This window comes from Terrapene carolina, unplaced genomic scaffold (assembly GCF_002925995.2).
Source record: "Terrapene carolina triunguis isolate 2854851 unplaced genomic scaffold, T_m_triunguis-2.0 Scaffold96, whole genome shotgun sequence".
Taxonomy (NCBI): domain Eukaryota; kingdom Metazoa; phylum Chordata; order Testudines; family Emydidae; genus Terrapene; species Terrapene triunguis.
The window spans coordinates 16028836-16051396 of NW_020664447.1; the positions used below are offsets into that span (position 1 = coordinate 16028836).

General features: G+C 39.6%; 1 protein-coding gene across 3 annotated transcripts in view; it reads right to left on the reverse strand.

The window, feature by feature from the left end:
- The window catches only part of LUZP2 (leucine zipper protein 2), a 353967-nt gene extending 349836 nt beyond the window's left edge, over window positions 1-4131 (reverse strand). For all 3 annotated transcript variants that reach the window (XM_026651368.1, XM_026651367.1, XM_026651366.1), the window contains exon 1: window positions 3901-4131. In XM_026651368.1, coding sequence (XP_026507153.1) covers window positions 3901-3962 — 62 coding nt within the window. In that variant the 5' untranslated portion in view covers window positions 3963-4131. The remainder of the gene's footprint in view (window positions 1-3900) is intronic.
- Window positions 4132-22561: the final 18430 nt, after the last annotated feature.

The window sequence follows — 22561 nt, forward strand, 5'->3', positions numbered from 1 at the left end:
TGGAGTGTCCTCTTTTTTTATTTTTTAAATATGGTAACCCTAATCTAGGGCCAGTGCCTGAAGTCCAGACTTAGACAAAATGCTCACTGAAATCAAACAGTTAAATATCTGGCCTTTAGAGGATAGATTTAAATAAGCATGCAGAAGAGTGAGCACTTACCTGAACTTATTCAAAACCTCATTTGTCGATATAAAATGGGCTAGAAATCTTGTGAAATCTCCAGTATTTACTACACAACTCTGCAGCTAACTGATAGAGGCGCACGCTTGCACCCAGATAGATCACTGGGGCTTTACAAGAGACCTCAGGAGTGCCTGCATGTTATCAATTAGAGAATCAGGGCCTTAGATTGCAAGCTTTTTGGAGGAGAGACTGTCTTCATATGTATTTGCATAGCACCTAGCATAATGGGGCCCCAGTCCTGACTGAGGCCTCTGGGTGCAACTGCAATATAACATTTTATAAATAATATTTGTTCATCATTTCTGATGCATAGGAAATACTAGGAGAACATAATTTGGTCCTTCCAAAAGCAGGATGTGCAAAAGCATGTAAAACTGACAACAAAAGTTATCCAAACTTTTCCAAACTTTAGAAAAAGTCCCCTTGGGTACACTTAGGGTTGACATTTTTACAGAGTTGCTGGTCCCTCCTCTAATAAACCTCATCCTGGAGTTGTTATTCATTCAGTAGCTAGTGAAGTCAATGATGCTTATTACAGTAGTAAATACATCTTAAATCAAACCTCAGATGTTTGCAATTGTTCACAGCACCAAATAATTATCATTTAGAGAAATCACTAGGATTTGAGAAACACCAAAAATAAACAAAAAGGATATATTAAAAAAAAATATTTGCTTCAACAGCTTTAGGTTTTCTTTGCAGTGACACATCATGGGCCAGACCCATGGCTGTTGCATATCAGCACAGATTCAGCTGAGAATCTGGACACCTATATTTATGAAAAATCTACACATTTCAGTTAATAAAAATGTGCAATAAATCACCACACCTGAAACTTTGTTCTTTTTGGCCTCTGTAAATCCCAGAAGTAAAATCAACATGCATTATGTGCACCATTTGTTACGTCAATGCAAATATGTTTAACATTAGGTTTCTCTGCAGAGGCCTCACAAAACTATAACAATAAAGTGATGCAAGGAAGATGATATCACCAAATGCCAAATAGGAATAGATGGCAACTGCCCACATTTCTCATCAAGTAATTGCTCACTGACTTCAGCACCAGCAAACAGGTTACACAGAGATTGCCCTGCATACACTACAACTTGAGAGGAAAGCACTTCTAAAGAAATCTCATGGTAGAAAACTTATTGCCACTCATGATCTTTTCTTTGCCTGAGCTAAGCAGTTTCACACAGCAGGATAATGGGTTCCCCTTTTTGCTAAAGCAACTGTTCCTGCAAAGCTGCTCTGTTTGGGTTCCAGCCTACACATTAACCATATGTTAGCAAGAACTACTAAATGCCACATACAAAACGGCCTTCTGATGAAACAGATTAAAAGCACAATCTCCTCCCAGCGAATGACATATTGATAGCACTGTATTGTTTTTAACTTCCATCATGATCGCAAGAAAATCGCTCCATTGTTTAGATAGTCAGTACAACTGAGGAATAAAAAAATTGCTCGAATATAGTGTTCCATTGTTTCAGGGCATTTCCTTTTGTATACCTCCAAATCCCCATTTTTAGAGTCCCACTTACTTTTCTGTTGAACGGAACATCCAGCATGGTTTCAGAGGAATAGCATAAGTAACAGCTGCATTTTACAATCTACGATTCAAAACCCTGATATTAAAAATTGAAATGGAATTTAGATTGAAATCTCTCTGCCTGAATATTGATTCTTATTGACAACTGTAATCATTGCATTTGTGTGCTATTTATTTTCAACATTAGGTCACATAGGACTGTAACTGATCATGTGCCACTCAAATCATTCTCTAAGTTTTTTTATTTTTTTCCTGGAGTTATACTGATCGCATATGGCATTCAAATGTCGACTTCAACTTTCTATTCATACCTTGGTAAATTGCAGTGGGAAGTAAAATCCAATTTTAAATCATGAGCTATTTACTGAAGTTCACATATGTATGCAAGCACTGCTTTTCTTGTTAAGATGACAGATTTCCTTTTTAATGCTTTTGGGCCAGATCCTCGGTTGCAGCTTCGGATCTGCCCCTTTATCTTTGCCAAAGTATATTAGTTTTTTATGAAATATGGAAATATGTGATAATTCCCTTTCTTTCCCTCATTTTAACTAACAGATACATTGGCAGCCAATGAATCCCTCAAAGCATTTCACTCAGGAGCCCATTTAAGATGAAAAATTACATCTGGAAAAGTTGGCTCTGTTCCCCCCCTTTTAAATTCAACTCCAGTGTAATTTAGCAAAGAATATACAATTTTAAGATAAAGTAAAATTATTCATCTGAATTTCACAAGACTGATACTGAATGTTTCTTCAGTCTACTTATTAAATCAAAAGGGATCCATGGATAATTACTGAATCACAACACAAAGACTCAAAAGGGAATTGCAAGATATTTCAAAGAATACTGGAGTGATTCACAGTGATTGGGACTGATGAATATTAAAACCTAAATCAGAAATATTAAAAAAGACATGAAGATGAGTAAGACATTCCACCACTCTGGAATATTTCACCTACACTCAAACCTTTGGTAAGCCTGCAACTTCACTCTCTGCATTCTGACCCATTTCTTCTCTCACACACCTGCAGCTGTGAGGTACTCATATTCAAACATGAGTTAAATATGAGCTCCCATCATCCCTTAAATTTGGGGGCAGTTAGAGCTTAAAATGGGAAGTTATCACCCATAGTAGTGTTATCTGCAGATTTTATGGCAAGATGCTAGGAATAAGTGGATTCATGTATTTCCCTGATACACACCGACATACACACTGTGATTACATGCCCCAGGGACATAGAAGTTTACTGAGTACTTATTAACAAACAGAGAAATGTCAGTTATTTGTTGATAAGCATCAGGAAGCTAGAAAGCTTATGTCAACAGCAGTGTCATTTGACAATGTCTTCACCTAACATACCTAGTCTGTACATAGTATTAACTTTCCATCAGTGAACAATGTGACAGTAGGATAGTGTGTTATAGCTTTACCTTTTCTTTGCTGCACATGCTATGCCTCCGGCATTGTGAACATACTCTCTCCTAGGAAAATTTATATCTCAGAATGCTGCATAGTCAGCCCTGATTTTAACCTGTAATAGACAATGTTCCTATTTTGCCCATGGTTTATTGTACTCACACAGCAGAGAGTAATGTTTCTAGATTTCAATAACTTTTTAACATGTTTTCAGGCATCCTGCTGCCACTGCAGCATCTTTCCTGTGTTTAAGATGAAAAACAATAAACCTTAAGATAGGCTATGTTCAGATGTAAAACCCTCGCTGCAGTAAGACTGTTCCAATGTTTATTTTATTTTTGCACTCTAATGGGGAAAACATTTATTATGATCTCAATTTCTGTTCTCTGGCTCCCTGCTTTGCACGGATACACAGTCCCCTTGTTATAATAGCACTGTATATCAAGCTTATTGTTGTGAAACATTTTGTTTCATCACAAAAGCTTTAGGTTATTGTAGAGCAATCAGCTTTCCTGTGAAAAAGGTAAGGGCATAAATAAGCTGAAGTAACCAAGTAAAGAGTCAGAATCTCTCAAAGTATCTGGGGTGGAGGTGAGGGGAAATGGAATAATTTGAAGAAGAGACACTCTGAACTTACAACCATGGAAGAAGCTGGAATCTCTATGATTTAAGAGAGAAGAATGAATCTTAAAGACGAACAGCAGACAAAACAAGAGAACTCCAATTAAAATAGCTTTCTGTACTCACCTAGTGCTGAAAACTAGAACAGGGAAAAAAGGCAGCAAGTAACAAGCTGAGATGAATTTCATATTGTAGATTGTCTTTTGATTTTTTTCCCTGTGTTTCTTTCTCTGTATCCTCTTCTTTCTCTCCCCGTGCTTCTGATTTCCACAGCTCTTCTTCTCAGAGCAGCATGCTCCGGTGTGCAAAGGTCTGTAGATCTGGAAAAGGAGACAGACCAACAGACTGACTAATGAAGGGAGCTTAGAGTGGGGTTTGAGCTTCAGGAGTGATGTCACAGGCAATGGAGCTGCTGCTGCAAGCCTACTGCCTGATAGGCTGTGATTATTCCACACAGTGACTCTATTGATGTCCTGAAGGATTTGTTAGTACTAGCAGTTTAAGTGGCAACTAGGGAGGGAAAACACAGTGGATGGCACTTAACTCTAAGGTTATAAGAGTGCATCTCTGACTTGTAGATTTTGCCTGGAAGAGTGAAGAAAAACAATACATAACAAATCTACTCTAGTTATAAGTTGTATTGCCTACCAGAAAGGGATCTGTACAAAGTTCATTGTAGAAAAGTAGGTACTACTTATTTAAAGTAACAATCAACCTGATGCATCCTGCCTAGAAAAGCTGTCCTCTGCAAAGTAGGAATTAAACCTTATTGTTCTAATTTGATATTCATACAATCACAGCTTGATGCTAGTAGTAAAATGAGAAGAGAGGAAATAGGTTTATATATTTTGAAACATTTATGTCATCTTTACAAAACCTTAATTGTCAAGAGAAACTCTTAAAAGGCTTCAGATTTGTGTGTTTTTTTTTCCTTTCTGTGTTTATGGGCTTTCTGATCTTGATTTAAACAAGTCAGTGGTTGATAGAGGTGCTTTCAGATTTTAAATCGTCTATTTCCTCTCTTGGGGGTTAAACTCATCAGGTAGTAAGAATGAAGCCCCTCACTTTCTCTTCTCAAATAGTGTGTGTCAGAAATAAAAGATCCTAAATGTCCTTACCTTGCAAGGGATACAGGCTACAGTTAGAGTGACCAGATGTCCCGATTTTATAGGGACAGTCCTGATATTTGGATCTTTTTCTTATATAGGCTCCTATTACCCCCCACTCCCTGTCCTGATTTTTCACATTTGCTGTCTGGTCACCCTAGCTACAGTGCGCAGCACATAATAAATGTTCAGCATAAGTATGGCAGAAGTGTAGAATTTAAACAAAGTAGTTTTATGTAATGAGAACAGCTTTTTGTGCAAAGCGAAAAAGGCAGCGTTGGTCATAAGGAAAGGGAGCTCGAGTTGTTTGCATACTTACTTGCTCATGTAAAAGGGGTCTGAATTTTTAAAGTTCAATAATGTATTATAGAAGGAAGCTTTCAGATTTTAACCCACGTTTCTATTGCTCCCTGTTGAGTAGAATGGGAGACATTTGAACACCATTACAATAATTACAGATTCACTAATTGCAGTGAGTGGGAGCTCGGACCACAATACCGGTCTCTAGAGAATTAGTCAGACTTTCCCAACACACACAAATAAAACCAATACAATCCAACTCACGTGTGAAGTGTGTGTCATTTGGGAAATAAAACGACAGCACACACACCGCTAAAAAAAAAGGAAATCTGACCTCTCCCCCAATCAGTGTTTTCTGGTAGGAGCTTCCTGGTTCAATATGGTTGGTCCGCAGTTCAGCATGATTCTCCACAGCTCAGGAACTATATTAATTTGAGGCAATATTTTTGTTGTTTTCCACATTACACACCACTACCAAAGAGGGTCATGTTACCATGGTTACTCATGATTGGATAGTAAAAAGGTCATAAAAAGCGCAGCCTGCCTGTCAGTTTCTCGCCCAGAAAATGCCAAACTTTCCAGGCTACCAGACACCTCACCTACAGCCATATGCCAATAGTTTAATCCTTCCCTCATCCCCTTACGTGCATACAAAGGGGACTGACGAAAGGGCAACGGTGCCTCAGGGGAATGCACCAAAGCCAGATGAGCCTAGAGTGAGCTTTTGGAACCTCATATAGTTCTACAACCTGAACAATTCTTTCTGAATTCTGTTACTGTTCTCCCTCTTCACAGAAGTTGTGTCTTTTGTGGGCAATTACAGTGCCAGAAGTCTTTTTTTTTTCTTGACATTTTGGCCATGCTGTCATGAGAGAGATCAAATCCACAAATGGCAAATCGGTATGCGACAGAGATTGTATTGTATAGCTACACAGAAGTACTGTAAGTGACCATCATTCTACCACTTGTACTCAGCACTCTGGCTTGCATTTGCTACATCCTAACCAGACAAAACTGCTGAATGCAGAGATGCATGAAAATATGCTCTGTGTCTGATTAATGATGCATTTGTGCAGTGTCAAGCACAATAGGGCCCTTCCCTTTCACAATACAAATAAGTAATGATTCCATGAAGGCATTTAGTCAGATTAACCAACAATATCCTCTTAAGCAGCTTGGAAGTCATGGGAAGCAGACTGACTGATGCAGGCTGTCCTCCTATCCCTATAGTAAAGAATATCTCAGGTGTGTTTGTGCGGGGGCAAGTGAGGGACGTTGCTACAGGTAGGCTGAGGCGGAGGTGGGGTGGAGAGGGAGCCCTTGTTACATGATCCAAGAAATCCTTGGGCATCTGGGGAAGACAGACATTTTCCCCCCCCCCCCCCCCCCCCCCCCACTATATCACCCCAATGTAAACAGCATCTTGGTGCATGTTAGTCACACCTATTCAATGCCAGACTGGGAGCTCTGGAGAGTGTCATCCCCCAACTACCAGGCCCTGTGCACATACGCCCTATGATCCCCACCCACCCAGAGTGTTTTGTAGAAAACCCCTGTACCCCAAATAGAGCTCTGTGGATGGAGAGGTCTCCAGCACACCCAGAAGCATTCTGCATATATATGCCCTGCACAAAGCTAAAGCCCCCAGGCATTAAGGGGGTCACAAGAGCAACTAATGCAAACCTATAGCCAACTGTCTCCCTAAAAGACAGCATTTGCACACACAAAATGGTTAACTATGGACATAAATGCCAGCTGTAAATGCAAGTGAGAGCACAAGAGAATCCACATTTTTGCAGACAAACCTCTTGTGCTGTCCTTGGGAAAACCTGGCCACTAGTATTCAGATGCTGCTGTTATATGCACAGCCTTCTTGATTTAAGCCATATAAAACGTGGAGAACTGACCTTGTTTTTCCACCTTTCATTTTGCTATATATCTTTTAGAACTTGTCATTTTAACAGCAGTGTTAATTTTTTTAAATGATTAATAGCTATTTTTATAAAATAAATTGCAGATTGTTTCTGATTGTCATTTGGTTTATAAAAGTAGCATTTTCAACATGCAAAGAATTAATTAAATATCTGGCAGCATTTATATTAACTTATAATAATTGAATTAATTAAAAAACTGTTAGGGGGGAAATATTCCATACAAAGAAATCCAATATGCCCAAGTTTGAGGAAATCAAGGATTACCATTCCATGGCTGGAATTATGCACAGTCTTATTAAATAAAATAATTGCAACCAGTCTGGCGAGTAAAAGTTCTTCTGATTATATGGTCCTTTGCCAATACTCATATGCGCTGAATATAAAATAACCGAACAGGAAACAACGGTACTGGTACTATACAATAACTTCCAGTAATGCAGTAATTTTATTTTCATAACACCAATGAAACTTATTGTCACACAAATTCCTGCAGACTTGGTTACACACACTGACAGTTTGGAAGCACCATTCTGTACTTTGTTAGATACTTTTGAGGGGGAAGATGAAGCTAGAGATCCCTTTTTGAAATATAAACACATCTTTCACATATTAGAAAGACATCCATGTATGCATGTGTTTTCACATTATCTAATATAATGAACCCGCAGTCTTGAGTGGATACTTTGAGAAGCTACCATAGTAATAGAGAATCTATCAGCTGTTTAAAATGATAAAGTACATGTTTTGTCTATTTGAAATGTGCAAATGTACTAAAGAGAAGTGGAGGAAAACAGATTACATAACAAAATATTAACATCTTGCTGCAGACTATTTATCCCAAACCGTTATTTCTAGTGTTTGGGCTATGCTGTTTCTGTGCAAATTTCACAATAAGGTAATAAACTCGGCCACCTCACTCTTATATAGCACTTTTTATCAGTAGATTAACAAGCTTTACAAAGGGGTCAGTATCACTATCTCCATTTTACAGCTGGGGAAACTGAGGCACGATAGGACGGTGATAGTCACAGTCCAATGCTCTGTCCACTGGGAAACACTGCCTCTCATATACCATACTACCACTGTGTTTCACAGAAAGTGCGCTGATATTTTAAAACTGAAACTATTACACAGATTTCTAATAGATTCCTCTTTTTGACTCCTTACAGGAGGTGAAGTCCTTTTGACATTCCACTTATCTCTATTTTACAGGGACAAAGACACACATGTAGAATTATACAAGCTAGTAGCATAGCTAGTAATAACGATAAAATATTCCAAATAAGAGCAGATTAATGATTCTCTTTAAATAAGAGAGCAAATAAAAGGCTACAAAGGACAGAAGTTTGGATGGTTTTAGTTGGGATTTCTATCATCCATTTGATTTAATGTCCATTAATGATATCTGACTATAGCCACATCCTTATTTCTGGTCAATTAATGTGACAGCTTCAAGTTGTTTTGCATTCTTGAATAGATCATAGTATTCTGCAAGTCTTCTCTCCAGTGAAGAATGAAAGAGATTGATTTAATGGGCACTGTGGTTGACAACAAGACACGTTTATCACAACCAGCACATGGAACAGTGTGCTTTACCTGTGCTTCATGACACATGTATAGAACATTGATAAGTCAGCTGGTTCTCAGTGGACAGAAGCAGATAGTCACAAGTAAGTACAAGCAGCAAGAACTGGGTTTTGTTTTCATATATTGCAAATCTGTGTCCTTTTTTTCTATCCACCAGCAACCCTAGATTTCCTTCAGCATTTCATTTTGTCACTTTCTATCCATCATTCTAATTATAGGACCCTTTGGTGTTGCAAACTTCTCACAGTTTACAGTGCATTACAGTAATGACCTAAATGCTTGCTGTGCAGCGCTAAGTGCTCTCAACCCCCACTGAAGTCAATAGAAGTCAAGGTATATTCATAGGAAGGGCCTCCAAGATGCGACCCTCAGCATCATTGAGGCATTGTGTTAATGTAGTGCTTTGTTTAAATTATTAATAAAGGTGCTCACTACATGCCTCACATTGCCATTGGTCACTATTACCTTTGTTGTCCTTCAGACAGTTTTCTTTTTGTGCAACGGTGCTCACATTCAAGACTATCTGGTTGATTTAGAGTAAGCGTCTGAGAGACATGGCATCAGATGCGTTACTAGAACCCAAATATAGTCCATCTATTTGTTCCCTTAATCTAATTGTATAATTCTATCAAAAAGCAATCAAGTTTGTCTAGCATGATTCAGGGTCCTACATAGGAAATATTTAAAATCACATAGTTAAGCGAATCAGAACTTGAGATTCAGCTCTAGAAAGAGATTGAGAGGACACACCAGGACTACTTTCAAAGTATTAAAATGTCTAATTTAAATATCACATGAAAAAACAATGTTAGAATAGCAACAAAGCATGCATTGATACATGCTGCTTCATTTTTACACATCTAAGAAATTGATGCAATTGCCTCAGGCTTGTACTTTACTATCCCCAGTACAAAAAAATCCTGGCTATCACATTATTTATCAGCTTCAATCTCAACGGAGGCAGCAAAAGTTGCCATAGAGGTCACTTTCAAAAATTGGCGAGGTTATACATCATGTAATAATTTAACTAAGGGCCCCCTTTTAATATAAAATGAATAGGTTCAAAATTAAAGATCAGTTCAAAAATAAAATGCATTTGGATAAAGTTTATCTTTAGCAAATGTGTTAGATGCACGCACAAAGTAGTTTATACGAGTTTGACAAAGATCTGAGAGAACCGCAGTGTAGCTTTTAAATGTATATTAAATAAACCTTATGTTTGATATGTTATCTCTATACCAGGGGTCGGCAACGTTCGGCACGCGGCTCGCCAGGGTAAGCACCCTAGTGGGCCGGGCCAGTTTATTTACCTGCTGACGCAGCAGGTTCGGCCGATCGCGGCCCCCACTGGCCGCGGTTCGCCGTCCTGGGCCAATGGGGGCGGCAAGAAACAGCGCGGGTGAGCGATGTGCGTGCCGAACGTTGCCGACCCCTGCTCTATACACTTCACTGAAACTTATTCTTTAAAAACATGCATTGCAAACAGTATATGTTTCAGGTTGGTATATACTGTAGCACATTCACAAAATGTGTGTGTACACACACAAAATATATATCATTTTCTTCCCTCCTGTCAAAAGCCAGCTTTTTCTCCTCTTCTCAGTATTTGTAGTGATGAAGTTTTGTACTGGCAGCAGTCCACTTCTTTTCTCTCTCTTTTTTTAAAGACCTCTCTCCCCCCTCCCCCAAAAAAGATGCTTGAAACAATTTAAGCTACCACAGAAGAGAGTCTTATCTGTCCTGTATCACCCATATAATCTCAAATCCTTTAACCTGTAAAGCAATTTTTAACTCAGTCCTGAAATTCTCCTGAGCACAGGCTGGAGAGCAAACTAAATGTATACCATATCTTCATAAATTTTGAAGGAGGAAAATAATCTCTCTAATGGACACTGAGGATTTCATGATTATTTCATTTAGAGTTTCACAATCATGCTATCAGAAAAAAAATAAGTACATTATTTCATTCTGAAAAAGTGCTGTTTTTTCCACTATTTTAACAGGGATGATTACATATTAAATACCCAACTCACCTGGGTTGCCTAACTTGGGTGGAGGGCATATGATAGTTTACATAACTATTGGAACTACAAATGCCTTCAAAAGTAATAATTCTGGGAATGGCAGCAAGACATTAACCATTCAAAGTCCACGGACCTCTGGACACGACAACTAATAGGCCTTAGATAGTTCAGGAAATTGAAAACTACATGGATTTCTGAACTTCCCTGTTGGCAAAGATACCCTATTTCATTTTATAACCAAAAGGCGGAAGTCTGATTCTGCTCTTAGTTATACTGTTAAATTAGTGTAACAGCACTGGCTTCACTGAAGTTATCCTGACATGCATCACTGTGCAATCAAAATTATCCACATAGTATTCAAAGGGCCTGCACTGTACAGCTGGGGTGGGCAGAAACCCTAAGATGTAGCCTTCCATTTGTGATCCTAGTTGTTTCAAAAGCTGCTGCAAACACCTTTCTGTTACACCTGTGAAGTAGGTCATCTGTATTAGCTTCCAATTCATTTCTGGGTGCAATCTAAGGTACTGTCTGAGGGTCCTCTTGGAATTATATGACACTATATGGGAGAGAGGAGTGATACTGCACTCCTGGCAAGGTAGAAACATGCAGTAGTAATTCCAATACGAAAACCAGGCCAACTATCCATGAAAGTGGTTACCTGTACACCAACTGCCCTTACGTTCGGGCTTGATAAAATTGTGGTGAGAATGGCGAATGAAAGATTCTTTCCCTATGGCATTATAGATGAGGTGCAGAATGGATTTAGGAAAAGACAATGCACTATTGAACGCATTGTTAAATTAGAAACTAAAATGCAAGGAAGTATGAGGCACAAAGGTTTCATGATAGCTCTCTCACTAAATATCAAAGAGGCATATGACATGCTGTGGAGGGAAAGCTTGTACAAAAGAGGTGCACCAGGGATAAGAGGAAGAATGTATGGGTGAATCAGAGAATTTTTGAGTAAAAGGACCCATACAGGTCAGAGTTCGGAAAGTTATGTTGCATATATATTAAAAGTGGAGAAGTGTTATCAGCCTGACTATTTAATATTATGATAAATGTTCTCCCAGAATAAGTAAGTGCCAGGATAGCTATCACTCTGTTCACAGATGATTAAGTTGTGTGGTTTAGGAGCCGGAATAATGAGGTGGCAGAAAAGAGATTCAACAGTATTACGAGAGACCTCTGACTGGGGAAATGCAAGTGGATTCAAGTTCTCCAGTCCTACAATCAAACGATTGTTCTTTACAAAAGAATGTAAACTGCATCAGTATGGAGAACAGACAGATATATTTAAAAGGTCCAAATTCTTTGGGGTAATATGATATACTAAATTACTTGGAAAGATCATATAAACAATGTTAAAAAAAAATGTACAGGAAGAATTAACCTGTTTAAAAGTCTTGCTGGGATAATGGGGTGGGGGGGAAGATAAGTAAACACTTACAGTATACAGATCCTTAACCAGTTATTGACTATGGCACCCCAGTTTTTGAGTCAGCATCAAAATCAGAACTTAAAAAGTAAGATTCAATACAATCCCATGCACTATGAATTGCAGGCAGTGCATTTATTACAGCAACGATATGCACTACAGATAGCTTCTAGTGAAATGCCAGTTACACGGCAAATGAGATTGCTGTACCCAACTTTCTGAGCCAAAGTTAATGAGAACTGCAATGATGACCGTACCAAATATATGAGAATTGTTGTGAATTTGATAGGTCAGCTATAGCTCATGATGTTGGGAGTCCACATGCCATCTGAGTTAAAGTGTGGATGGAGGAGTTTAAAGACAAGGAAAAGCTGAACAAAGTCAAAACTTCCAGTCAAGGGAAAATTTGTTATGGATGGAAAGTCACATGTCCAAATGTGGTTTTAGATTTTTTTTTTTAATATAAACTAAGAGGTAAAAAGAGACAGTTGGTATAAGAAATGAAGTACACCCTTATATAAATGACTAATGTAGTCTGGTCAAATATACATAGATTAGACCACAAATTGGTGGGAGGAAACAGGACGAGTAGGGATGCCGTATTGTATATTAAAACTCAGAATGAGTATATTTAACAGAATATCTGAATATGTAGCTGTCATGTTAGCTGAACTAGTAGCAATAATACTAGCATTAAATGGATTCTGGGATGAACCCCCAGCAGCCGCAATCTTTTTTTGGATTAAATCTCAGGCCTTATGGTGATTTAAAAAAAAAAAAAAAAAAAAGGTGTCTCAGTATGTAGAAGTGATTAATCAATGAAATTATATTTCCAATAACAGAGTTAGTACTCATGGAGATACATGTTGCATTAGCCCAATATATGCTGGGATCCAAGATAACCGAGAACAAAATGGCAGACAACGCAGTCAAAAATACTGTAAGAAATGGAAGGATTGACATACAAATACCCCTGAGTAAATGAATTCAAAACCCAGTACAGAAAAATTTAAAAGAGGAATGGCAAAAAAATTGGATTAATGAAAAAAAAAAAGGACAACTTTTTTAATTGTGTCCTAGAGTTTAGGATAATTACATACTTCAGGGCCTATATAGAATTAATGAAATGATTTTGTTTAGAATATTAACTGGTCACTGTGGCTTAACCAAAACTATTTTTTGAATAAATAGACACGAAGATGGACTATGTACACCCTGTAAGGTGGAAGAAACAACTGATCACCTTTTATGGGTATGGAACGGATTTGATAAAGTGAAAAGTTTTCTAAGGAATTCAAATGTCTTAAGGCAACAAAAATTACATTGTTATATAGTAAAAACACCAGGAAATAGAGTATTATTAGAAAAGTTCTGTTACATTATCTGAAAGACACAGGACACAGCAAGAGACTGTAAATCGCTAAGTATTCAGGTATAATGGTTGGTAGCAGCTATAGACCATTCAGTCAAGTCTGCTTTGCCATTAAAAAGAGAAAAAAAGAAAAAAGAAAGAAAGAAGAAGGGGGCTACAACATGACACTCTGCAGTCACTCTTTGGTCTTAGAGAAGGAAAAAAAGAGGAAATTGGGAGAGAATGGAGGCCCTGGGATCCTGGCCATGAGGGAATGGCATACCCAGAGGAGGGCGGAGAAGAAGCCTGCTTGATGTGAAGTAGGAAGCAACCCAGGGAAATAGCAGGAAGCTTTGGGACAGTGCAGACCTTTGCCACTGCTTGTAGGGTCCCTGGGCTGGAACCCAGAGTAGCAGGGGCAGGCCCAGGTTCCCTCACCGGCCACTTGGGAAGTGGTAGAGACTGGGCAGTGGAGTAGCAGACTACCTGGGGCAATCGTCCAATAGACTTTGATACCCAGGAAGGGGAGAACTATAGTAACCTGGCCAGAGGGCCAAGTGGCAAAGCGGGAACACCCTGAGTCCAGCATGAGAGAGACAGTGGAGCAAGTGATTGAAGGAAGGGCCGTCAGACCGGTGGTGAGCCACAAAGATGAACTAGCAGCATGGAACAAACCCTGTGATAGATTTTTCTCACACTTTTAGCAAAATAAGGGAAAAATTCTCCACTCAGTTATTCCTTAATAACCCTACTTTAGTCACTGGCCCTAGATGTGGCGTTCACCTATTTTAATGATCACACATGATTGTCAGGTGCAGTATAGATCATAGGAGCATCCTAAAATTTGCCTATATCTTCAGCCTTTTTGAAATATTCCAGCCCGATTTCAAATCCGAAGTGGCGTTTCTTTTGGTATTTTGGTACCTTAATTTCTGGCTGAAACCAGGCATGTGAAAACTGAACCAAACAGAAGGTTTTTTTATTTTAAGGATTGAAAGGTTAAGAGGAAAAGTTTCAGCTCATTTTCAACAACTATATGAGAATACTTAGATTGTGATACCAACAAAAAATATGGTTAAGTTATGCCATATAGTGTCCAATAGCTAAGAAAAATTGACATCAAAAGCAATATTATTTTGTCAAATAGCGTCTATGTATTGGAGAACATATGGTACTTTATTTTCTATTTCTGTCTTGGTCATCAGTGCAGCATTAAGTTTTCCGCTTCAACCATTTTTTGGGGGGGGAGAGGGGGCTTTAGTGTGTGTCACAATATTCAAATTATTGTAATGTGCTTATTGTGTGCCTCTATGGAGTTTAACATGAGAGATAAATAAAACGTAGGCAAGAGGTAATATCCTATCCTATCATTACAGCTCTACAAAATATGGGACAAATTGTGCTCTCATTTACACCACTGCCACACTGAGGAAGATATGGCCATCTGTGCCTGTTTTTATAAAGGCAAGTTTTTTTCCATAGAAAAGTCTGCTCCATTCTTTTCAACAAGGCAGGAGTGTAGGGTTCTAGCAGGAAATAAGTCAGAATGGTATTAACGGGATTCTTGTTATGAAATTATATGGAATTCTTAGTGTATTAACTTCTCTGTCATATACTATTAATATTCTAGTTTTCCAAAGGTTAAAAAAAAATATGTAGCTCTAATCAAAATTTTATTAGAAACATGCACTTATACATGTTTACACTTCTGTATTGTATTACAAAGATCAAAGGCTATTATAGTATTTATGCGATGCAATTTAAAATTGCTAGCACAATATAAAGTTGTTATATGATACTATCATCATGTTACAATCATATGGTTAAAAAGTCACACAGCTTTTCTGTGTTTCACCAGAATAATTCCAATCTCTTTTGCATGAAGGAAAAACTGATATATTAGCAGATGCCACTTCCACTACCACTTCAATAAATTCCTCTTTTCTTTCAGTGGATCTACTTTTGGTCCATTTCTAGATATGGAACCAACCTTTACACAAATGTACCCTTTGCTTCCATTAATGTTAATTGATGTGAATGGGTTTTAATAGCTGACACAAAGCACTTTGGTGTTCATGGGAAATCTTTGAACAGATTTCTATTTAGAAACAATTCTAATTGGTTCAGTTCCCATATTGTATGTAACTAAGGATATTGGTATGCAAGTGGCAGCTATAATTTTTTAATACTCATCTAATTAGTAAATCCTAGATCTTGTTTTTAATTTAAGTGTCATCTGTAGTGAAAAATCAAGGGAAATGAACTAAAGGAAACCAAAAATCACATTTTTTCCCCCAGATACAGAGCCAGATTCCCAGGTAGTAAAAAATGGTATAGTTCCTTACAATGTTGATTTACATCAGGTAAGGATCTAGCCTAGAATGTTTTAATAATCTTCTAGAATATATCCGTGGATCTCTAAATAATTAGATATTTTATGTCACTGTCATTGAACGAATTCACCCATATTAAAATTTATTTCATGGCACTGATTAATAAACTAGAATAATGTATCAACAGAGTTAACATGAGTCTATTGAACTGCATTGTGAAAATGATTGGTTTATGCAAGTCTTACTGGAATTTTTACAACTTTTTTAAAACTGCTCAGACACATCATGGGGCTATATTCTATCTTCAATGGCTCTGGTTTTACTCCAGAATATTTCTTTTGATTTCAATGGAGTTGGCCATCATTGTTACAAGATATGATAGGGAATTGTTCCATCAGAATGATTTTCTAACAGAAAATGCAGCTTCCATAAAATCGCTATCTCCCACAGGAAAATTATAATTTTGCTGATTTTTTTTATTTTCCATATTTAACATTTCAATTAAATATTTCAATTCTCACTGGTTTGACTTGAACTGGAGTATTTGGCTTTTAATTGACCCAAAATGTTTTGTTTTGAATCAGTTCAACAAAATATTAAACTATTTCCCTATCAGAGCACTCTCATATTGAAGTTGTATTTCAGACCCCCTTTCTCTTCTATGGGTCAGGTTCCATGGAGGATTACATCTCCCATGCAACGCAGATTTTCCTCTGACCATACCACATGGTGCATCATGGGAGTCAAATGACTTTAGTGCATTATAGACAGGGTGGAGGAGGTAATATTTTGTATTGGACTAACTTCTGTTGGTAAAAGAAGCAAGCTTTCGAGTGACACAGATCTCTTCTTCAGGTCCGGGAAAGGTACTCAGTGGTGTCACATAAATACAAGGTGGAACAGATTGTTTAGCATCAGTAGTTAACACTAGTTTGTGCCTATGTCTACATAGCAACATGAGCCTGGGCTCAAGTGTAACCTCCCTTGCGTTCACACACCAATTGTGCTAGCCTACGTCTCAGACCTAGAGTCCCCCTCCCTGCAGGGTCTGATCCTGTGTTAAGCTGGCACCTGGGGTCCAAGCCCTATCACTTTCCTGTGTGCATGCAGCCCCAACTTGACTTGGGTCTCAGAAGCACTCCAGATGTATCCCAGAGTTCCCAGTGGCAGAGGAGCAGCGCTGTAGACGCACCACTACTGCCTGACAGAGCACACTGTCTACTCCTCACTGCTGCACAGAGCTTGCCCAGATCATGGAGCAAAGCTGACAAGCAGGCAGCAGCTCTGAGCTGACAGGATGTGGGGGGGGGGGGAGAAACGGGTCATCCCTTTCCCGTCTGTGCTGAGCCAGAAGTGGTCGGCTGCTTAGTCCCCACTCCCATCTCTGGCCCCTTTCTCCTGTCCCCCCGCCCCACGCCCTCGTTGGAGCTGCATGTGCAGGGGTTGCCTAGGCAGCATGCACTGTGAGGGTGTTTGGGAAGCAGGGGGTGAGTGGGAGCCAGCCTCCAAACTTCCCCACAGGCTCCTGGGGATCCCTTATCCCTGCCTCCTGGGGTGCAGTGAGGAACATGATAAGGGATCATAGAAGGGTGCTGGAGCACGCTGCACCCCGAGTCCTGGGGATTCGCTTCACCGTTCCACAGCCAGCAGGTGGGGGGGGGTGTCTGTGTGTGTGTTTCCTCTGAAACTTACATTTTCTGTCAAACTTTAAAACAGACAAAAAATAGTTTGACAGCCCTGGAACCTGATATCTTAATTATCCTCAGAACAGGTGCACAGGGGCATTTTCCTGCCAATATGACTCAGCCTAGAGGTGGAAAACCCAAATCTCAGATTAGATGGCAATTCAGTAATAAACCGTCTCAAACTGCAGTCATTCTACTGAGACAGCCACCAAAAGAGCTAATTATACAGTTTATATGCTCATATGATCCTTGTGAGCATCTGAATCCCATCAATAGCATTGCCAGAGTTAGGAAACAGGGTGGGAAGTAGAGTGAACCACATTCCTAGGGCTAGCATGTCAACATTGGTGGGGTAAAAGGCACTCTGGGATACGTTTACTTTGGTTCGTGTATGTGCACTGCACAGTGGATACCAGAGCCCTAGGTTCAAGCACAGGTCAGAAAACTCTTAATCTAGGGTCAAAATGCAGTGTAGATGCTCAAGCTCAAGGTTCCCTTGCATGGGTCAGTGACTCAAGTCTCACTAACCCTAGGCTTACATTGCTGTGTAGACACACCCTATGAGACCATTCAAGGTGAAGGGGCTTGTTAATAGTCATAGGACCAAAAAAGTGGGGGAGGGGAGAAGAGTTAGTGGGTTGCAGTTTGTTGTAATAAGCAATAAATATGGAGTCTGTATTAAGACCATGATTTTTAGTTATGAATTTAAGCTCCCAGGCTCATCATAAGAGGCAAGCTTCACACAGACCAGAACCCATCAACCTAAAGCAGCACTGGACCCTATCATAACAGATGCAAAACCTGAAGACATATCTCCACTGCTAGTCACCAACATGCTTTTCAAGATCACAGAATATCAGGGTTGGAAGGGACCTCAGGAGGTCATCTAGTCCAACCCCCTGCTTAAAGCAGGACCAATCCCCAGACTGATTTTTGCTCCAGATCCCTAAATGGGCCCCTCAAGGATTGAACTCACAACCCTGGGTTTAGCAAGCCAATGCTCAAACCACTGAGCTATCCCTTCCCCCCGAGACAGATTTTTAAGATCTTGCTGAATAGTTCATCACCTGACCAGGGACATGAACCCTGGACCCTCAGGTTAAAAGTCTGATGCTCTACCAATTGAGATCCATAGGTCCTACACATGACATGGCATGTACCTCATCCAGTGCACTAAATGCCTCAATAACTACGTGGGTGAAACCAGAAAATTACACTCAGATGAACTCACACAGAAAAATGATTTTAAAAAAAGACAAAAAACACCATATCACCCATAGGCATACACTTTTCACAAAATGATCAATCCATATTTGATCTCAAACTGTCTTTGTTCTCATAGGAAACGTGAACATCATCTTAAAAAGATGAGCCTAGAAGCTTAAATTCATAACTTTGCTAGACTCTAAAATGGTGGTTTTAATAAAGAGACTGGATTTATGGCTTATTACAAACAATCTGTAAACCACCAAACCCCCTCGGTTTTTGGCTTATGACTGCAGAGGTGTTAACAGACTACTTCACCTTGAATGGTCTCTTAGAATACGTATGCAGTGTAGTTGTAGCCGTGTCGGTCACAGGATATAAGAGAAACAAGGTGGGTGAGGCAGTGTCTTTTATTGGACCATCTTCTGTTGGTGAAAGAGAAACTTTTGAACCACACAGAGCTCTTCTTCAGAGCTGCGAAAAGGTACTCCGAGTGTCACAGCTAAATGCAAGGCGGTCCCTTAGTATCTGTGCTAACAACTTATGTTAAACAATCTGTTCCAAGTGTATTTAGCTGCAACATTTGGTCTACCTTTTCCCAGCCCTGAAGGAGAGCTCTGTGTAGCTCGAAAGCTTGTCTCTCTCACCAACAGAAGCTGGTCCAATAAAAGACACTGTCTCACCCAACTTGTGGGTCTAATATCCTGGGACCCACATAGATACAACAATACTGGAAACACCTAGTGCATTGTGGAAGATGAAGCCTGGCCCATAGGGGAGACCGTGGCTATCAGGCTTCCAAACTACAGCTCTCTCGAGGCACTACACCAGTTTGGGGAAATGCAGTTTAATTCTGAGCCAACTCAAAATGTAGAAACTCAGGTCTGTTCAATAAACTGAAACATTTTAATTTTGAGAATTGGGGTTTTCATTTCATCAAAGTTAGCAAAAAATTCAAAATTTCAGATTTTCATCCTGATTCGGGGTGAAAACCAATATTGAAGTTTCAGAATTTCTCATGAGATGTCCAAGTTTCATTCAACTAATTGTCACTGGACAACATAATTTAGCCTATCCCTCAGTTCTTCAATTTCACTGGCACAGCTATGGTTATATTGACAGAACACAGATTTCATTGAACTTGAAGAAGAGCACCAATTTCTAACCAGGGCCGGCTCCAGGCACCAGTTTAACAAGCAGGTGCTTGGGGCAGCCAAGGGAGAGGGGCGGCACCTGCGGCAATTCCCTCACTCCCTCTAGGAGCGAAGGACCTGCCGCTGAACTGCCGCCGCCGATCGCGGCTTTTTTTTTTTTTTTTGCGCGCTTGGGGCGGCAGAAATGCTGGAGCAGGCCCTGTTTCTAACTCAGTAATCAGGCCAATGCTGATACTTTTGCCAATTATATATGTGTGCATTGAAAGAGCAAAGTGAAACAGGGAGTAAAGTTAATAAAATAGCTCTAGTGGGAATGATTCATTTCTTTACAATGTCTAATGGATATATAGCGACATTACTCAAAAGATATAGCAGGTTGGATGCTGCCCTCAGTTACAGCTGTGTGAACCCAGTGAGAGCATGATCTGGCCCCAGCTATGTACTGAAGCAAATCTCTCATTCATCAGCTGCTTTTTTGTAGCTAGAGACTGAGCACAGCATGCAATTAAGTGAAGGAAAATAGAACAAACAAAGCAATGCTGGAGTGAGGGTTATATGTGATGGAAATCCAAAGTATTCACACTTGTTACATGGTTTTTGAGCAGAAAAGGTGTTCTGAAAATAGCTTTGAACTGAACTGCATATAGACAAAAAAAATGAATAAAAATTGGCAAGGGTTAAAAAATAAAGTAGCAGTTAGTAGAGGGATTGAAGTGTACATTATCAGTTTTGGCCCAAATTCTGCAAGCACTTACTAAGTTTCCTCAGCCAAGCAATCCCAGAGGAAGAATAGCATGAGACCTACAGGCTCACTCAGATTAATACAATTATTCATACACTTAAGTGTTTGCAAGACTGGGGCCAGAGACTAAACTCCTCAAGGTAGGGACCTTCTCATGTGTGTGCCTATAAAGGGACTAGAATGCTTTAGTGTTTATATAAACAAAACAGTTATAAACATTCTCGTTTTGCAAAACTAGCTTCACAGCCCTTCTGTCCTATCACTTTAAAAATAAATGTTTTTTTCAACTGTTTGTGGAGGAACAACACACTAAGTTTGTTCTTGTCTTTCACCTTTTTGATGAAATACTTAGAAGATTTCATAAAGGATAAAATTTCATTACCATTGGGAGTCAGGTCAAGAAGAGGGCACACCATAGAGAACATATGAAATCTCTCAAACCCTGGACTCAATGAATCTAGACTAGTATAGCCTACGGGCTAAAATTGAAATCCCCGAGACTAATTTTTTCCCTCAGCTCACCTTGCAAAGAGGCGTGACAGCATGCTGGCTGAGCCAGGCCTCTGTCACACCAGCTCCACTCAAGAAAGAAGAATTGGAACTGGCAGAGTAAGCCCAGGCCTGATTGGCAAAAGGAGAACAGCTGCCAGCCCTGGTAGCCAGGGCCTACATAAAAAGGCTGTCCGGAAGGAAGCCAGAGAGTTAGAGAAAGTGGGAGCTCTTCCCTGCTTGCTGCAGGAGCTAGCAGCCACTGAGGCTGTAAGACTGAAGCTGTTTGTAGCTACAAGATGGTGGGAAAGTAAACTGTAAATAAAGAGCATGGGTGATTACACCACCACCAGGTGTCTCTGGCTGGTTTGTGGGTGAAGCAGGGGCAGAAGCGAGAGGGGCACAGCTGAACCCCGTTATACAGCAATTCACAAAGTAGTCACACTTACTGCTGAGCTATGTTCCCTGATTTGTTCATGTGTGGGGCAATTTATGAAGATACAAGATCTAGTCAAAGCAAAATGTGATTTTAAAAAACTAAATAAAAAAGGAGTGTTACTAAGCCTGCCTATTAGGAATCTAGAGCTTGAAAGCCTGACAGGGATGAACACAAGAAAAACCAAAGAAGAAGGAGCCCCCTTCTGCCACTTCAAGATTGTAGCAAGACTGCAAAAGGAAACATGCACACACCCAAAGAGGCCCTTTATAAAATGTGATAGCAGGGATTTGGGAAGATTATGTTTACTTTCCTATATTCTAGGAAAATACATGCCAGCCTGAGAAACTCACTGGGGACAAAATACACCTGTGTGCGCTCATATAGGAAAACTAAAAATAAGTGAAGTAGAAAAAACACAAGGGGAAAAAAAAATCTGATATACCGTCTTGTCCCTAACTCTGGGATCATTTCACCTGAATTAGAATGGCAAGATATGGACCCAACCACCTATGATGTCCAATAAATATGTTTGACATTAAAGTAACAATTTAATTTACCTCCATTTATCATCAGCTTTTCTTTCATTCATAATCTGCCTGTCTGGATTTTAGGGGAAGCCCTTGTGAAAGTGTGCAAGCTACTGAGAGGTGCCATAGAAACATTAAAAAAAAAAAAGTCTTCCTTCTGCTCCACAGCACTCTCCTCTTCTTCTGCCCCACCTCCCTTTCTCTGGTGCAACCCTACAATAGGGGAAAGTAAGAGGAAAACAATCTTTCAGCCATTATTATTAGTGCCAGTTGTGTAAATAGCCTGTCCCAGGGGAACACTGTCTGACACCTCCAAGCATGGGCCTGGGAGTCAAGCGTCCCTGGCTCAGTTCCATCAACTCTCCATGGGACCTGGGGGAAACTACTAGTTGCTGTAGGATCTTTTGCAATCCTTACTCATATTGGTGAGCATTTCCCGACACAAATATTCCTACTGAAGCAGTGCGCTGAA